Here is a 19,600-nt window from a genome sequence, read left to right as displayed (position 1 = left end):
TTAACATCAGAAGATTTTATGCGAAGATTGCGTTTTAGATATGCAAGCACGTTATTGGCTTTATTGACAGTATTTTTGATGTGTTGGGTCCACTTCAAATCAGAAGTGATGGTTACACCCAAGTACTTCACGGATTCAACAGATTCAAGAGGGGCGTTATTTAGATGATACACCACGTGTTGCACCCTACTTCTTTTCCTGGATATTGTCAAAACCTTACACTTATCTGTGTTCAAATCCATCATCCATTTTTTCGCCCAGTCACCAATTTTGTTTAGGTCCTCTTGAAGATTTTGCATATGATGTTGATTGTCGATGGTCATGTAAGAAATTGCATCATCGGCAAAAAGGCGAACCTTTGACGCGAGACCATCAGGCAAGTCATTGATGTAAAGTAGAAAGAGGCAAGGCCCAAGAACCGACCCCTGAGGCACTCCAGATCCTACCGCTACTGAAGAAGATTCAATACCATCCAAAACGACCCTCTGACTTCTTCCATTGAGAAAACTTTGAATCCATTTCAGATTTTTCCCCCTGATACCGTAGTAGTCCAGTTTACGTAAAAGCCGCTCATGTCCAACCTTGTCAAAAGCTTTTGAAAAATCCATGACTGTAACATCCGTTTGACGCCCTGCATCCAAGTTCCTATGTAAATCGCTTGTGAAACCAAGTAATTGTTGTTCACATGACATGTTCTTACGGAAGCCATATTGCAGGGGAAAATGATGTTATTTTCGTCCCCGTGATTCATAATTTTGCTGGCTAAAACGTGCTCCATTAGTTTACAGCAAATACATCGCAGCGAAATGGGGCGGTAGTTTACAGGAGTAGATCGATTACCTTTCTTGTAGACTGATACAACATTTGCTTCACGCCAATCATTTGGTATTTCACTTAATTCATACGACAACCGGAATATATTGCAAAGAATTGGAGCCAGAATTTTTGCCAGCTGCTTCAAGACTCGTGGAGTTATACCATCCGGTTCAGGGGCCTTGCATGTCTTCAAACCACAAAGCAACTTCTGAGTCTACACCCTTTGATGTAAACAAAATATATCCTCCATTTCTTCAAAGTCTGAGGTTTCCGGTTGTAAGTCATTCGGTATGGGAATTTCCTTGGTGAAAACACTTTTGAACTGTTGGTTCAATGCTTCAGCTTTTGCAACTGGATCAGTAATCGTATTAAATACCATCACTTTTCAGTTCTCTTATTCCTGTATTATCAGTCCTGTTGTGTTTGATGAAGCCCCAAAATCTCTTCATACTCTCAAATTCTGTGGTATCTTCATCGATAGAAAAACGAGATTCCACATAAATTCCAATAAGCCCTCCTTAGCTCCTGTTGCAGTGATTTCTTAACTGCTTTCAACTCTTCCTCCAATTGAAAAGGGACTACCCCGTGGTTTCTCAATTTCATGTTCCGACTTGCCCAGGGCCTGCGTGCCAGGCAGTTGCCGACAAAGAGAATCAAACCTCTTTGGTTGCCGGTACGTACGTTGTACGTCCACATACGTCCCACTTGCACGCAGGAGGCACGGGACTGGTCGACAGTTTGCAGTCCGGAGGGCCAGGGGAGCGGCCGGAGGCGTGTTTTTTTTTTTAGACGGCACAGATTGGGGACCCTATCCCTAAACCTAACCCTAATCCTAATCCTAAATGACCTTAACCATCAAACCCTAACCCTAATCCTAATCCTAACCATAACCCCAACCCTAACCCTAACCCTAACTATAAACCCTAACCCAACGTTTTTCCCATAGGTTTAACACGCCCCAATCTGTGCCGTCTTTTAAAAAAAAACGCCGGCCGGAGAGCGGGGTGCGATGTAGCCCCGGAGACCCCGCCGTAAGGCGGGGTCCTGGCGGCTACCCCTCGGTTTCGTGAAAGTGAGAATCACGAACAACTCCCTATTGCCACATATACGGCGACTTCACCAATAAACCATAGCTAAATTTCTATCATAAACACAGTGACAATAAAAGATGAAATATACATTACCCCATTGGCTTAGTCCTTCTCACCAATTTATCTGGGAACTGCAAAATTTTCCACATTTTCTAGGAGTAGGCAGACTGCCCTAGTGGAGAGACTTGCTGCTATTTTGAACGTGTTTATCCATCAGTACGCATCTACGCATGCGTAAACAATGACGTCAACGTTACGGACGCAAAAGGATATGAATAATGCATCATCGCACGGTGAATATGCATCATGTAGCGAGTAATACAGCTGTCAATGCACTGCACTGAATGCATTGTGTGCGCATGTGCAAGTGATTGTGAGTTTTAGTGAGCATCGGTGAGCTGAAGATATTTGCCTTATAAGACAGCATTTTCTGCATCATAAGCAATGAAATGCATCAAACAGTCGCCGATAAGAATCATTTAGGTTTAGTCCACCCATGTAAGTATTGCCAGTAGTTTTTGTTGAAAAATTAAGGAAATACAGCGCCGGAACGGCACCCGTTTGGTACAACATTAAAATATCGAGGCCAAAACGGCGCAGCCCCAACACTGTACGTTGTACGTTGGGGCTGCTGGTCGCAGTTAGGTGCGATGATACCAATAATTGTCAGTGCAATCGACGAGGATGCGCCTGCTACCATGGCATCGAAGTCGAGCATCACTATGAAATGTCGCAGTATCGAGGACGTGTACAATTGCATTTCAGAGCACGAAGAGCGATACAGAGTGAAATTCATTACAGTCCACAAAGATAAGGATTTTGGAAAACCAGCAGGTCAGTGCTGAATTATTTTGTTGCGCAAAATTGTTAATTTAGCAGTGCGTTTTACTCAACGGTAATTGCCTTATACGGTCCCACTCGTTGAAATTGTTGTTAGTCTACAAATTGTGTAGCTGTACCGGTATGTGGACAATTGAGTTTCAATGCATTGCCTTGGCGAACAGCTCGCTTGTACTAGTAGAGCTAACATATTTGTGCCGGAACTCGTGATGCGATATCTTTAAACCTTCCAGTTTTATATAACATGTCATGTGTTTCATACCCAGATTCAAATTCCAATTTCCATTCCTTGCCCTTATTTGTTATTTACCACATGTTACTGACAACTGTATGTCACTGTTTAGTAATGTTGTAGTAACGGTAGTACTTACCGGCACTACTGGTGAGTTGCAACTGTAACTTGTCTTGTAGCTCAGTCAGTATGTCTTTCAATCAGGTTCCAGGTCACAACTGAGGGATGCGCGTACAGGCAATCCCTTTTATACCTCCCCTGTGTAGACAGGGGGGTTAGGGTGAAACCGCTAGGGGGCGCTACTACTACATTCCCCCCCGTTTTATAAAACAAGGGGCATAATAGGAAAAAAAAAACAGCCCCGGCCAAAATAAAAACCCAACTATAACCCCCAAATCCCGCACAACCGGGGATCTCGCAGAGCCCCACCCATGGGAATGCACAATCTGACCAGCCCTCGGGGGTCTGCCGAGGGCAGTTCAGCGGGCCACCGCCTAGGTCACTCATGTACTGAGTGGAGGTGCAAGGGACCGTTGATGTTGGGAGGGAGTAAAGACCCTATAGCCCCAACTAGCATTAAAAACACCACCATAAAATAGGAAAAACACCCCTCTCATGGGATGACCTAAGTCCCAAAATATAAAACTGTTCCTATTACAAGGAACACCAATATACAAATAAAAACCGCCAAAGAAAACCTTCTTAAAACAAAGACGTGCATAAAATGCAGCAGAAGCTTAGTTGGCGAACCATAACAAATATGTTGTTTTGGCCACCAACACTCTCATAAAACCTTAATGTGTGACCAAAATGAATTAAACACTTCCCTAGCCTAGCATCTGTTTTAAAAAATAAAACTAATAAACCGAAAATACTTTTAACTTTTTTTTTTTTTTTCAAACAGATACCTAACCAAATCTTTCTTATCCTACAAAATCCTATACAAACTATACTTTATCCTTGCGTGGGGGTCTGATCCTCCCATTAGGTTATAAGACTAATATCTAGTGGTGGCAGCCACCACTCTCTTTACAGGTATTGGGCTGTATCAGCTCCAAACGGGCATGGGTGTACTTCTTACACCCAAGAAAGGTGATGGGATCTTCCTCATCGCCTAGTGTCCTAACCACCAGGGAAGCTACTCGCCCAGCATACTGGGGAGCTATGCAGGGTAAACCCCTACCTGGAAGGTGTGATAAATCCACCTTCCACAATCACAGGAGAAAGCATAGAGGTGGTTTGTTACACCTCTGTTAACACCTTACAGGGGGTGGCCCTGATATCTATGCATATCCCATCCCTTTCACCTTACTGCATAAGTAGCGTCGGATACTACCAAGCATACCCTGGGTAAACTTAATCCCAAGATCTTTCTCTGGCTGGTGTATCACACCAGTAATCCTCTTCAAGGTGTTTGGAGGGATGATTGCGCGTTTCAACAAGCACACGCAAGAAGCTCGTCCATATGGTGACTGTTCACCATGCATCATTGGGATGCGAACATTCCCAATTTCTAGCCGTGAATGTTGTAGGTGCAGTATAATTCTATACTTACGGAGGAGATCTAACCCCAACAGCATTTCACCTTCGATAGGGGCCACATAAACCTCCGTCAAGAACTCACAACCCCCTAGCTTGATCCGAATGGGGTCTACAATCATACCTGGCATCCTCAAATCACGGCCATCTGCGGAAATAAACACATCCCTGATCCTTTGTGGACAAGGTTGTAACTTTTCATACACCTTGTGGGATATGATTGATATTTCCGCCGCAGTGTCCACCACTGCCTTTAGAGAATGGTCACCTACGTTTATAGGTACTGCAAACAAGGGAGTTGATCTCACCTTGCATACAGCAACCTCATCTAGTGGTGTTTGAGGGTCCAACTCCCTCAAGGGACTCACCCCAAAGGATTTATCTCCATCTCTTGACTGACCTGTATTTCCTTTCTGACTAGAGGGTGCATCGCCTACCTGGTTTACTCCCTCTCTGTCTGGTGACAATATAGGAAATACTGGGATAAATTCAGGCTGGCTACTGCCATCCTCATCTCCAGCACTGTACTGGATATCAGTGGAAGGTTGGCCCTCAGTTGTGCAGGTCGGAGCAGGGCCTAATCCTCCGACCCCGGGGAGTTTGACTCCTCGGCTTTCCTGAGTGGCGCCTTCTTGTTGTTAGATCTAGAAAATTTTGGGCAGTTCCTTTCAACATGCCCTTCCTTTCCACAGTGGACGCAAAGGGGTTGCTGTCCTGGAGAGTTTGGAGCTCCCCCAGAATTACGGGGGTTCTGCCTCTCCTTCTGTTGATTCAACTGTTTTCCTAAGGAGGACAAGTTGTCTAGCTTCCGTCCCATGGATCCCAGTATGTTTTCCATGGATGCTAGGCGATTCAACCTGTTACTCAATCGTTCAACAGAGCCTTCTAAGTTTGATAATCGGCGCTCCATTGTGGGCAAAGGTTGGCCATTTCGTGTACCTCCTTGACCTGAATGGAAGGGGGCATTTTCCACCCTACAGTCCTGGGCTTCTCCCTCATCTTCTGGGTTGAGGGCCATGGTCTTAACTTGGCGTGGCCTGCCATACACTGCTATACGGGAGTGTTGATACCACCGTAAGGCTTCCACTGCATCGTCTACATTCAGGGGGTGTCGGTCAAGGGCATACCACCCTGCCTCCTTGTCAGTACACCCCTGGCATAGACGGAGTACCAGCTGTTGCTGCACCGCTCTCTCTGGGACTTCTGGAAATGCGCGACTAGCAAGTTCGTTCAAACGATCCGCCCATTCGCAGAGAGATTCCTCCGCGCTTTGGCTGGCAGTGCTGAACTCTAATTGCGCGGCCTCCGCTGGCTCCTGACGATCGAACCGTTTTGCAAAGCGATAGACGACTTCGCAATATTTGAGCTCCGGCTCGCGACTAATCAGGAGCTCAAAGAAATTGCTAGCCTTGCCCAATAGGCACCAGCATAATTGATCCAAACGATGGGCCGGGCTCCAGTTTCTCGCATTTGCGAAAGCCTCAAATTTGCGGCAAAACGCCCTCCAATTACCTGTTCCATCGAAGGTAACAGTCTTTGGGGGGTATTCGTAACCCCAGTGGTGTGGTGGGTCCATCCCAGGCCTATCATTGGAGAAGTCATGGGAATCACTTCTCCTTGCAGAGCTAGGAGGGTACCCCTCCTGCCTACCCCACTGGGTTTCATTGTAATCCCATTGCGATGCCCTGCCACCCATACGTGTGTATGAATGCTCTTTGGGTAGGGAGTGAATATTCTCCCTATCTCGGGAGTACTCCCTATCATTCCAACTCCTCCCTCTGGGAGCTCCACGTCGCTGAAACCTTTTCTGTCCGATTGCTACACCCTCAAATTCTTGGGAGTCGGAGGCAGAGGTGTCATGATCGAAAGCACCTCCATATGACTTCCCACATAGGGTGTCTTGTCGGGATCTATCTTGCTGCAATGAGCAGTGACGCAACTGCCCTGCATGGGAAGATGGGGTCTTCCCTGTTTGATCCTCCCTGGGGGGAGGATATACATCATGGGGGTACGGAGAAGTCCCCCGAGATTGGACTCCTCCCCTTGATGTCTCAATGGGATCAGCAGTCGCAGTGTCTGAAGGTAAAGACTCTTCAGGCTCTAACTGCGGACAGAACACAAATTTCGGGATGAGATCCTCGATCCCTGGAATGTCAGAGGACTCCAACAAGTCCTGAGTGACATTTCCATGCTCACTCCGGAGCTTCAAAATGTCATTGACTTGGATTAACGACAATCCAAGACGTACAAACTCACTACGGGATAAATAATTAATGGGCATCGCCATGACTAGCACCCATGCAAACAACCTATTCACTCAACGAATATGTTTAAAACAGGTACCAATAACTAAACTAAATCAACATGTACTAATGAAGAAAAGACCTTGAACATATACTCACTGGTACTGACCAATGATATACCAATTACCACAATCTGTAATTATAATAATCAGCGACACATTTTAAACACACAAACTATTACTCACTTTAGTTTTTACTACTCAAACGCTCCCAAAATACTACTCAAAACAAACACCAGATGCAATTGCAAATATATATGGCTACTAATTACGAACCTAAAATGGGAAATTACAATTCTTTTCTATTGCCTGATGTCACTTAAAAAATAATCACAGTTGTTCAGATCTCACTCCTCCCTTATCACAAAAATAGGGAGGTCCCAGTAACAACTCAACTTGGGTAAGACTCAGGAGTCTAGGACCCACAAATATAAAACCAGAATAGAATATGGCAATGCTAGAGAAATAAATCTGTGCTTGCAGGAAAACAGATATCTATGAAAACACAATCTCTTTACGCTAGAAGTTACCGTACAAACACAAAGGCAGAAGCAAAACAATCAGTCACAATTAACTTTACCGCCAGCACAAGTGAAAAGGACAACACGCAATCAATGTATCATGCGACACACCTGACGCACAGCAGCAATACAGCACACGTGATAAGCAGTGCCAGTAGAAACTAGGCCCAAGTCAAATGTGGTTACGGATACAGAACTATTTTCGTATCTGCAAAACAATCCAAAATGACAGTAACAGCATGAAGGTTTATACACTACAGATACTCAAAACAACTAGTAATGATCTATAATCCAAACAAACAAATCAAAAGTTAACGGAGTAATGTATCAGATACAGTGTACTCACCAGAATGATGTCCTTCAGCACCGCAAAATGATGCAGAATGAATGAGCCAAGTTGTAGCACCAGTCAGGCAAAGGACAGTCACACAAACAATTAAAAATTATTGTATAAACGGTTGCAATTCCGCACAGCAAAAGGAAAAATGCAATCCAATCCTCCTAAGTAAAGGAGAAAATAATGACAGGCCCTCCTCACCAAAGAGGAGTGAATGGTGCCCACCAACTTCCTCCCTCCTTCCCAATCGAAAAGAAGGACGTAGCACTCCCTCACGTAAAGGGGGATACCTCCCACAAAAAGTGGGGAAAAGCACAGACTTCCGCTGCCGCTAACTAATCGCGGGGCAAAATACTCCCGCGAAAATAGAAAAACACGAACGTTCCACAAGTAACAGCTTGAGAGAAAGAGGAGAGCAATGGAAAGGGCAGAATAGAGGTGGCAAGAACAGTCAGAATGACAGCAGAAAGTGAAAATGTCGACGCAACAAACAAGGAGAGAATGAGCGCGACAATAGAAAACGCGATCGAGAAAGGAAGGTGATCGCGCTTCGAATCTCGCAGGTCGCGAAAAGTAGGAGAGAGCGCGACAGAGAAAACAGAAGAAGAACACGAATAGCCGCGCTATACGAATACACACTAAAAGGGGAACGCGATGCCAGAGAGGTCCAGCACAACAGGCGCGCAGCTCACCGCAGGGAAATACCCTCCCTCCTTACACACGATGGACGTGGAGAACTGTGCACGCCAGAGCCTGAACACACTGGAAGCTTTGACAGAACGGCTAGCGAGTGCAGTGAATACACCCCGCACACACGAGCTATCCGTCAACGCTATCGCGCGAAATATCAGGCAAGTTAAAACTCGCCTGAACTGGGACACACAGGTATACACAGGGATACAACACGCAACGAATACAGTGATATCACGCAACGAATGGGGCAAGGGAGGTCCACCTACCCAAGCCACCGAGACACACGTGTGGAACGAAACACGTGAAACAAATATGACAAATGTAGATCTAGCACGCAGACGACCACCACGCAAATACACGTAACGCGTATTAGGGCTAGACCGAGATCTAGACCTGGACCACGTTTAAAAAGAAAAGCGCACCACGCAAACAATGACAATCGCACTCACAAGCTGAAATCACGCCGAAGAATAATTTTAGCAAACACCATCGACAATCAAACTAACAAACGAAACACGCTTGCAACTAGAACAATCAGAAAAGATGATATTTCAATGAATTTGGAGCTCCCTGAATACAGGTGGGCCTGGTCTAGTGCAAGATGTTACAAATCACGCACTGTCACTCAAACAATCAACACACTCCTCCTCCCCAACAAGCAAAATTACCAATGAAATGATTACACCAAGACAATTAGACAAAACAAGCACAAGACAAATTACACTACAGGAACAATCGACAAACGTGGACACCGCCAAGCTCCCTCGCGCTGCCAAGAGCTCTCGCCTCGGCTCCGTCGCATGTGCTCCACCCTTCGCGTATCGGTGCGGTATAGGAGTGCAACGCCTGTTGGCGAAAATAATAGCGGCAGCGGAGTCAGCTTAAATTGCGGCTCTATGTCCACGAAAACAATGGCACAGGAAGTAGGACAATTGTCCGTGACGCCACTGTTGTAGTAACGGTAGTACTTACCGGCACTACTGGTGAGTTGCAACTGTAACTTGTCTTGTAGCTCAGTCAGTATGTCTTTCAATCAGGTTCCAGGTCACAACTGAGGGATGCGCGTACAGGCAATCCCTTTTATACCTCCCCTGTGTAGACAGGGGGGTTAGGGTGAAACCGCTAGGGGGCGCTACTACTACAGTAACATTTTATTGTATCTAATCATGACATGAATGAGCTCTCTTTTTGACAGTAAATTTAATTCAAATTTAGGTCATTTTTAGATTTAACTTGACATGGAGCTTGCTATGCCAATGGCTGCCTAAAGCAAAATGTTGGTATGCCACAAAGCATTGATCTGTAGCAGTAGGAGAACAAATAGTAATGTATATAACCATAAGCACATTTACCGGCTTCTCTCCTGCCTGATCAATTTAAAAAGCGGAATAATTTTTATCAAAAATATAATGTATTCATGCTTCATTTGAATACCTATTTTCTCACTTCAGTGTCTATTCCCGACCCTGGCAAGAATTTCTTGCGATGGAGGCTAGACTATGGAGGCCAGTCACCCAAGATTGAATGTGATGGCGTTCCATTCTTTTACATGCACCGCCATGTCTATATCTGCCATCAGGGAAGAGACCGCAATGAAAAGGCAAAAGCAAAGAGAAAGGTAAACAAAGATGTTATAAAGTTCTAATCTTTTTTCTTTTCTTTTCTTTTCTTTTCTTTTAGCTATCCTACAGTTGTATGAATGAATTTTGACATGACAGGTTTTGGTATCACTGCTAGTATAATGAATATAATGCATTTACATATGACTTTATATACTTTATATACATTTGTATGACTTTATCAGGATATTAGTAAAATATTTTCATGCTTTGATGCTAGTTTTGATGACATATCTCTGAAATGGCCTGAAGCTAGGTACATTCTTGTTTAGTGTGCATAAAAACCCTTCCAAATGATTTTTCCCATCTATGCACGTTGTAGCATTCATCTTTACAACATACAGATTCTATAACAATCAATGTTTCTCTTGTAACGGAACCCTAAAGTATTTTATGTCTTGTGTGTTCATGTAGCTCATTGATCATTGGTAATTATTTTTTCCCCTCATATGGTTATTGATCGATGAAGGCAGAAGATGCATCAAATGATGCAGTTCCAAAGAAGAGGAGAAAACTTGTCCAAGATACGAAGAAAGTGGACTGCCCTGCAAGCATATATGTGGTACAGATCCTCAGATTTCCAACACATAAAATTGAGGTACCGTAATTAACATTCATATATTTTTCTCAATGTACTCTATCTGCCTCAGGGTTACTTCATAATTTTTCTCAATATGAGACAAAAAAGTGAGCATAAAATTATGAAGAGAGTTCAGCAAAATTTTCCAAATATCTTTCCACATTAACAAGGAATATACCCAATACTGCTTGAGGAGGATATATCTGACTTGTGGAAGAGTGCTCTTTAGTGCACTTTGTTAAACGACAATTTTGTCAGATACAGCACCTCAAACATTTCTCTTCTTATGGGTGCACTTCTCTATGTACTAGTATTTTGATTTTTGGTCTCTTTGATTTGAATCACTTTCAGGTAGATTTAAAAAAAAAGATTGCATTCTCAGAAATTTTGCAATATCAGCAAACATTTGGATATTGTTAAAGAATTAGCTTTTCATAGTATACTGTTCTCATTCTCACTAACATGAATAGTCATTGATAGTGTTCTTGTAATAGATTTGTAAGCATTTATAAATGATATTGTTGCAGGTGCTCCAACTCTCCCGCTTTCATCCAAAATCCTCCCTTTGAGGCCATCTGTGCAAAATCTCCCCCTCTCTTGCTTAAGTTTCACCCACTCTAGGTGTGTATCTCCCACTTCAAATGTATTTTGTTTGCTTTGAAGTTAGTTTTATCTCACCCATCTTTATGTCAAAGCTAAATTTAAGATAGTGACAGAAAGCATTCATAACCCAAGAGTTAGACCCTGCATGCAAGGGACACTGTGCTTCGTGCACATGATATCATGCGCATGTTCATGTGATTATAGTCTCCAGTTTGCTGGGGGCTCCAGGCAGGAGAATCTCCAATTTGGGAGGTGCTAAGGATTGAAGTCTCTGTAAGTGTGACGACCCGAATTCAGCAGAATATTCTCCATGAATGAATGTACTCGTCAGGTGACTGGGCCAGAGCCTTCGGGACACACCCGTGTGATGGCCAAGAAACGTCTGAGGGAGGAGTTTAAAGTCGGGGCTGATTCCATCCAGACAGAGACCCTCTTCTATGTCAGTCTTCCTCCACTGTCTTCACACATCGGGCATCCTGTCAATAACATAGTGAGTCACACCAGCGTGAATATCACAGCTTTTTGCTACCAGAATATCCAAGTTGCATGCAGTTCCATTTAGTTTGATCCTCCAATATCATGGTTTATGCCGAGTGGGGAAATCTAGTGTTGGATGTTTTGATTTGCGTGCATGCTGCTTTTCCAGTTGTTTTGTTTTTTTAAATTGTGCCACCAGTAGAGGGAATTTAAGATTTGTGTTTTCACAATGATGATCTATATTCTTGCTCTCTGACATGAGTTACTCTTTTGAATTTAGTGAGCTGGCACATCAGGGACTGGAATAAATTGTCAGTTTCTTGCTGCCTTTCTAGAAAGCAAATATACCGGTATCCAGGGACTTTTCTTTGTAGGTATACATGTCCTTCAAGGGAAGATCAAGAGTTTTCATCATCATATCAAACATTCTAAAGTCTGTGAGATGGAAACTGCAACCAGAGGTGCATCAAGAAAATCATATTTTATCATGGAGTATGTAGCAGGGATAATGGAAAGACAGTATTGTTTTAGTGTAATATTGCAAATGAGCTACCAATGTATCTAAATCAGTTGCACACTCAGCTGTAAGATGTGCATGCTTTGCTTTTAACCTGAGGCACCCCCCTCCAAAAAGTTACAACCTATGCCATTTTTCTTTTCCAAATTAAAGCCTTCCTAGGGGCCACATGAAGCACACAAGTTTGCCATCAATTATTGTTATCCAAAGCGGTGTGTTACAACTATTCTAGGATACCTAATCAAAAGTTAGTGTGAGGGGTTACTAACAATACCTATGACTAGCAACTCACCCGTGCTGACAAGCCATACCATCCTGCCTCAGGCTGCAGGACTCAGAGAAGCAGTTGACCCCAGGATTCTCCACAAGATCGTCGAGCTCACCGCCAGGGGGATCGTCCGGGTGCCAGAAATCAGGCGGCACCTGGAAGAGTATGTGCAGAGCGAGCTGTTCCACTCATCGGAGCAACCGCACAGGACGCGGCGGCGCTACTACCCGACAGATGTGGATATTCGGCACGCAGTGCAGAAGGCCAAGAAGGAAATCCACACCAAGGTGGACCAGGGCAACATGTCCTTACTGGTCAAGTCATGGGAGAGTGCCCATGGTGACTTCTTTGAGTATCGGCCACTCAGAGCAGGTACTGGTTTGCTATAGACACAGGGTCTGTTCATCATTTAACTGGTGATTTGAAGGCCAAAAAATGTATGAAGTTTATGAACTTCTATTCTGTAAAGTTTCCGTGGATTGCATGATATTTTTCTTGACTTCATAAAGATCTTTCTATCAAACCCAAAGTTGTAGGAGTAAATTTTGCCAATGATGATTCCATGATAATTTTCCATGACTTTGCATGTATCGTCTATATGGAATGATTGGTAAATCTATTTCATTTTCATGTCATATTGCCCACCTAACAGCACCCGAATCAGGCAAGTTCTTATTCTGCAGCCAGACACGCTGGCAGCAGCGCCTCCTCAACAAATATGGCACAACGGTCACAGTGCTGGATGCAGTCTACCGGAGTGCTGGTTACCCCTTACCCCTCTTCCTCCTGTCAGTCAGGACCAACGCTGGCTATGTAGTTGTTGGCTTCTTTGTGTCCCACAGTGACACGGCGGAGGATATAGCTGAGGCCCTTCGCATCTTCATGCGATGGAATCCGATGTGGAAACCTGCTGCCTTTCTGGTTGACTACTTTGACCCAGAGATTGAGGCCGTGAGAACTGCTCTGCCTGGTAAAATATGCTTTTGCTTTCATGTTGCTGTTTTGTCTTTGTGTGTGTGTTTTTTGTTGTTGTTTTTTTTGTTGTTGTTGTTGTTTTCTTTTTTTGTGGGGGGGGGGAAGGAGAGGGGATAGATGAAGTTTTTTAAAGATATACATTGTATGTGCATTCAGTTAATGGGAGTTTGAAGGATGTCTGTCCTTTTGCAGAACTGTGCAATTGACATATTTTGATTTTTGACAGTATCAATCATTTGTAATAGAGGAAATATTAAGGTAATATATCATACTTTTAATTCTGTAAATTTTGAACAAGGCAATTGCTTGATACAGAAGGAACCCAAAACCTGTCTTTACATTTTCCAGTGAAAATAAAAGTCACTGATATTTAATATTTTTGGATTTCAAAAATTTGGTTGAATGTGGTGGTTATTGATGTGAAGATTGCTTTGTATAACTGGCTTGACTTCCAACTACATGTACAATTGGTGCTGTATCATGATGTGAATAATTATAATTTAGGAGCAACCTTTTATGCCTCATGTGGTAATGTGACTGTATCATAATGGGGGGGGGGGCGATGGGGGAGTATCTCTTATGGCATTAAAGAGCTGAAAGTAGTATTACTCCTCTTCTACAGACTGCAGTGCTCTATTTTCTGTCAGCCGGTGTGAGAAGATGTGGACAGATTGGTTGGCGACATCTTCTGAGGTCGTCAACCCGGTGACAAGGAACCGCATCATCAAGACCATGCATCGTGTTGCCATGGCACCAACCCACAGGGAACATGCATCTGCCCTCAAGGTTCTGCGCTCCATGTTTACCTGGAAAGAGAATGAACTGGTGGCAAATTATTTCTCCTCGTACTGGCTCTCGTGTTCCAAGGTAGGTGATGATATATAAAGGTCTGCATTGAGGAGGACTTTGGATTGAGTGTGGTTCTTTGTATTTATATGTAGCTCATACTAAGTGTCACTCATTATAATGTCATACACTAATTGTAAATATATCCAGTATGATGAAATAACCATGCAAATGCATGCAGCTCCATAATGTCATTAAGTGAGGATATTACAACCATGCTTGAACTGATTGACTTCACCACAACACTTCACATAATAGGTATATATGTATGAAGTACAGATATACATAGATATTTATGTAATTTTATGTATAAAGCATAATAATAGATATTTATGTAACTTTATTTATAAAGCACACATATATGTAAATATAAAGTATTTATAAAGTATAAAGTATGTATAAAAGAAGAGACATCAGTGTGGATGAACAGACATGGATTGAATACTGCATACTGTGATATATTTTGCAAGTGGGCCTACTGGTATCGCGAATTGGGACTTGTAAGATGATTTTGCAAGCGGTTGAATTCTCAGTGAATAACCACATTGACGGAATGGAAAGATGATGTATCACTTAAGCGAAAAGCTTGCAATTTCCAATTTTGTAGAAGTTTATGATGTATTTGTGTTACGGGAGGCAATATTTTTGCAAGTTGCTTATTTTCTGAATATTTTTTTTCTCACAAAATTCATGAATATAAAACACTGCAAAGTATACTCTGTATACAGTTTATAAGTACAGAATCATAGTGAACATATTTTGAATCAATCAGTGAGTGGAAGATGCATATGTTTGCATAGTTAGCAAGAGCTTGTGGGCGGTTTGCCTTGAACAAAATAATATGACAACCCTTTCTGATTATATATGCAAAATATGTCTGTGGTTCTTACATTCACTTGGTCATCTGTAGAACTGTTGATTTGTTTGTTACAACCCCAGAGGTGGGCAGCTGCCTTTCAGAGTGAGAGTGTCAGGGTGAGCCTGTACGCAGCCAAGGGCGTTCGGCAGCAAGACGAGATGTTCCGCTGTGACTACATCAGCCAGTACAAGGAGTGTAGCCTGAGTGAGGTCATCACAGTCCTATACACAAAGCACTTTCCCGCTGCATACAGGAGGTAAGGATCTTATGATTTCAACCTTTTAACTCCTGAGAGAATTTGGCCTAAAGAGATTTTGTCGAGCTATATACCTGATATTTTCAGGGGGTTCTTATAGGAAAATTCTTTATTTGTTTTTTGTTCTCAGATTTCACTTTAGTTAAAAAAAAAAACTGATATTGAGCAAATTTTCCTGGTCCAAAGTTCTCTTTATTCCAAGTTCCCACTGTAGTATTTCTGTGTCTCCAGTTCTCCCTATCCTCATGTGTATAACATTTCCTCAGAGAGATCACAGCATCATAATTGTGGTTCATATCAAAAGTGTGATCAAATCATCTCCAATTCTCATTTTGCTATTGATAGTGACGAAACAATGAAAACCAGTTCCATCAATTACTAATGCTCTCTAGGTATATAGGATGTCTTCTTGTTGAAAATGGCTTTTAGTGCTATCTCGAGTAGTTTACTGAAAGTGTAAGCTATCCTGTTATGCTGGCTGGCAGGAACCTTTTCTGACCGAGACTCCTTGTAAGGCATTGTGTATTCCCTATTGTATGAAAAAGACAAGTGGAAATTGGATTATAGGTGACTCCCGTTATGTCAAAGTCCTTGGGAATGGCAGTTTTCTTTTGTTATACTGAAATTTTGTTATTGCCAAACAGTAAAGTATACAAGGCATAATTATAGACAATAATTTTTGGACCTGAATTTCTACTTTGTTATAACGAGAGTTTCGTTATAACCATATTCATTGTAACAGGAATGCACTGTATTGAAAAATATTTTCCATCTATTTTTTTCCAACTATTTTGAAATGTTTTCTTTCCTGTATTTCATCTTGTCCCACTCTGTTTGATCTATTTCACTTGCCTTTTCCACCATGCTAGGTATGTTGAATTCAACGCACGCTATTCTAGCAGCTACCTCAAGTACAGTGAGGCCGTGCCTGCTTTCCTGCACAGCAGACCAAGACTCATTGTGGAGCACATTGAAAAGAACATGGCCTCTGGTATCAAGGCGGAGGGAATCCAGGCTGAACAAAACGGCCAGTTCTTGGTTAGAGGGGACAAATCCCAGGCCCACAGAGTCTCCTTTGGCAGTGAGGACAAGTTCCCGTCTTGCTCATGCTCGTACTGGTCTAGATGTCTCCTGCCATGCAAGCACTTTTGTGCCATCTTCAGACACGTAGAGGGGTGGTCGTGGGACCAACTTTGTGAGCCGTACAGAGACAATCCCCTCTTCCGTTTGGATGATGATGTCCTTCATGACAGTGACTCCCACCGTCATCCTCCTGGAGGAGGTGATGATGAGGACCACATAAAGTCTTGTGACTCTGTCAAGCCAGAAAGTACAAAGGTATCTTCAACACCCAAGAGGAGTGCCACCAAGTGCCGGCAACTTATCAACAAGAACAAAGACCTCCTTGACAAGCTCCACTCTCAGGTCTCACTGGTGAAAGATGAGAGATTCCTTCGGGATATGTTGCACTCGCTCGAGAAGTTGTCAGAAGGAGTGGCATATAGGACTAAGAAAAGATCACAGGGATCTTCTAGAGCCAGGAGGAATAATGCCGAGACCCCAAAAGTCAAGGAAGTGAATGGCAGTAGCAGCCTGGAAGGTGGTGTTCACATTGGTCCAGGAAGTCCCACACGCCTGGGAGATACCCAGGGATCCACATACCAAACACAAGTCGGCAATGATGTGTCGAGCAAATGCAATAACATCAACGGCAACAGGGTCCTCTCTGTGGAGAGTAACACTGCTCCCATTGTTGAACATCATCTCACAGCCATGCCACAAAGCTCATCACAGGACAAGAGTTCGCTAAGGACTCTAACGTCCCCACAAGAGTGTGGGGTGTCTAAAGCTTATCCTACGGTATCCAGTACTAATGAGCCTCCACCACAAGGAGATGTGGAAGGTAGTAGTAGAGACATTGCTGCTCTACATGCTCAACAAACCACGGGTCAACAGGGGAAGGCTGGACTTCAGTCTAGAGCACCAACACCATCTACACAGGGTGGCGACATGACCGTTGTCAATGAGACAGTCCAGACGGAGGTCCTCAAAGATGCAGAGGGGTACTTAAACATCATAGCTGCCAGTACTCCGGGGCCAGGCACAGAGGGCAGCATCATTGGCCATCATGATGTCATGGAGAACATCACCTACGTCACGTTAGATCCATCCCTCTACAACCAGGAGGTTCTCACCTCCGGAAACCTGATTATTCAGGCAGATGATCAGGCAGATCAAGATCAGGGCAACTTTGTAATAGATGCTTGTCACCATGAGGTCACAGTGACTGTCGCTAATAGTGAACTCGCCATGGGATTGACAGCTGATACCACTATCAAAGAATAATCCCAGCAGCATATTTTAGTCCATCTCAGAGTATTATGTGTACTGTATTTCTTTCAGTTGCATGAAGGAAATATAAATGTGCTGGATGTCAAAGTTAACGAGATGAGTCACTTTTAATGCCCATATGGAACAACAAATTAACCACTGCTTCAACCTTTGAGATAATTAAGCTTGTTTATTTTTGTATGCAAATTTTGTGAACAGAGGAAATGGGCTGATCTGCTTGCTTCCTGGTTTCACACGTTTTGATAACTCATTTCACTGTCACCTTTTTGGCTTGATTAGGACTGTTACACAAGCTCACTTTAATTAGCCTTTCATCATCATTACATGTGACTCAGCATGTGCAAGGTAACAAGTTTGTATGTGTTGATTTTACCTTCACTTCTGTGCTGTTGTTGCTTCAATGCCTTGTATTATATCTATGCAATTGGAGAAATCAGATGAATGTTTATTTCTAAGCCATGACTCATATCTTGTTTTATTCCTACTGAGGTACTGAAATCAGGACTTCTATCTTCTGTATTGTTTTGCTCAGATATTTCAGTGACTGAAATATTCAGACTTCTCTTTGCTCAGATTCAAGGTTTGAGTAAAAATCTTATTCATGGTTAATTTGACATAGTGAAGTACACAATAAAGTAATAATACTTTGTGGCTAGTGTTTACTAGAAGAGTACATGTATGTTGCAACATTGAGGATTGGTCTGTTTAAAACCTGTAGGTCTTGGGGGAGTGTGCTGCAGAAAAAGAAATCATCTTGTCATCATTAAGTTTTCTCTTATGAATTTCATGGCAATAGTCTCGCAAGTAGTTGATGAACTTCACTAATAACAATTGACTGGCAGATTTTGCAAAAATGAAAAACTGAAATATTCCTGGTAAACATTAAGGAAAGGTCTATGAAATTTCTGGAACTGAAACAATTAAGTGTTCAAAGAAAAGATTATTTTGTGAAAAATAATGATAATTACCGGTAATGATTAAAGTTAAAATCAAAAGATTTAGTTCCAAACCACAAAACTGTGGTTTCTGGAACTTGAAGACTAAAAGAGAAATGATACCCAATTATACATGTGGAAAGAGTAAATGCAGCAATATTAGTACAATACAGTGGTGAAAGTTTAAGAAAATCTAACAATCTTTAAAAAAACCAGTAATTTTTAACATTTTGGTGTAGCCATCGCTGGATGAGAAGACCACTATGGCTGATGACATTAGGGATGCACAATGGTATAAAGAAAATATGAAGAGAATTCTACAAATTTCCTCTTTTATAAAAAGTTCACATTCCCTCCACCTGTTACCGACATTATGTTAAGGGTGATATAGTTCCCTGTGCTCTCTGAAATAGGTAAGGCAAGTGTTCTTTCATTATGCTAGGAAATTGAAAATATGTTGAAATGTATATGATAAGCTGAAAATATGTTTTCTGTATATTTTGTGTGTATCATTGTCCATGCGGGATACACAGTGTTGCAGTTTTCTCATCCACCAATGGCTGCACCAAAACTTTAAAACTTTTGAAGAGATTGTCAGATTTTCATCAAAACTGGCTGATGTGTTCTATGAATATTGCTGCATTCCCGCAAGTCACTTTGGCTTTCATTTGGCTTTCATTCTGTATTAATCTGAAACACCTCAGCCACTCACAAGCTCACATTCAGCAAGAATTGCTGTAGTTATACCAGTAGCAGTATTTTTTGACTATCATTACAGTCTATCTCATGGAAGAGTGTCATTCTAATAATGTTTTCTGAAAATATGAGTGTGAAGCTCCTAGTAGAAATAATGATAAGAAGAATTCTTCCAAATTGCACTAAAAAGTGTAAATGTCTTTAATGCAGGCTAGTCGAAAGTCACCATCAATAAAGATTAGTCGC

The 19,600-nt window shown here is 42.4% G+C and overlaps 2 protein-coding genes across 4 annotated transcripts in view; one reads left to right on the top strand and one right to left on the bottom strand.

The window, feature by feature from the left end:
- The window catches only part of LOC140233523 (carbohydrate sulfotransferase 11-like), a 14,772-nt gene extending 11,558 nt beyond the window's left edge, over nucleotides 1–3,214 (bottom strand). Inside the window, exon 1 of one of the 3 annotated variants that reach the window (XM_072313668.1) lies at nucleotides 3,119–3,214. The gene's annotated coding sequence lies outside the window, so the exon portion shown is untranslated. The remainder of the gene's footprint in view (nucleotides 1–3,118) is intronic. The other 2 variants (XM_072313653.1, XM_072313660.1) reach the window with 2 other exon arrangements.
- On the top strand, nucleotides 2,606–19,600 carry LOC140233512 (uncharacterized). Its single transcript, XM_072313634.1, has 9 exons — nucleotides 2,606–2,741; nucleotides 9,823–9,989; nucleotides 10,460–10,588; nucleotides 11,505–11,663; nucleotides 12,492–12,807; nucleotides 13,088–13,405; nucleotides 14,033–14,277; nucleotides 15,196–15,371; nucleotides 16,241–19,600. The coding sequence occupies exons 1-9, from the start codon at nucleotides 2,606–2,608 to the stop codon at nucleotides 17,715–17,717; spliced, it is 3,123 nt and encodes a 1,040-aa protein (XP_072169735.1). The 3' UTR covers nucleotides 17,718–19,600.

The sequence above is a fragment of the Diadema setosum genome, chromosome 1, assembly GCF_964275005.1.
Source record: "Diadema setosum chromosome 1, eeDiaSeto1, whole genome shotgun sequence".
NCBI lineage: Eukaryota > Metazoa > Echinodermata > Echinoidea > Diadematoida > Diadematidae > Diadema > Diadema setosum.
This window is presented reverse-complemented; position numbering and strand designations above follow the sequence as displayed.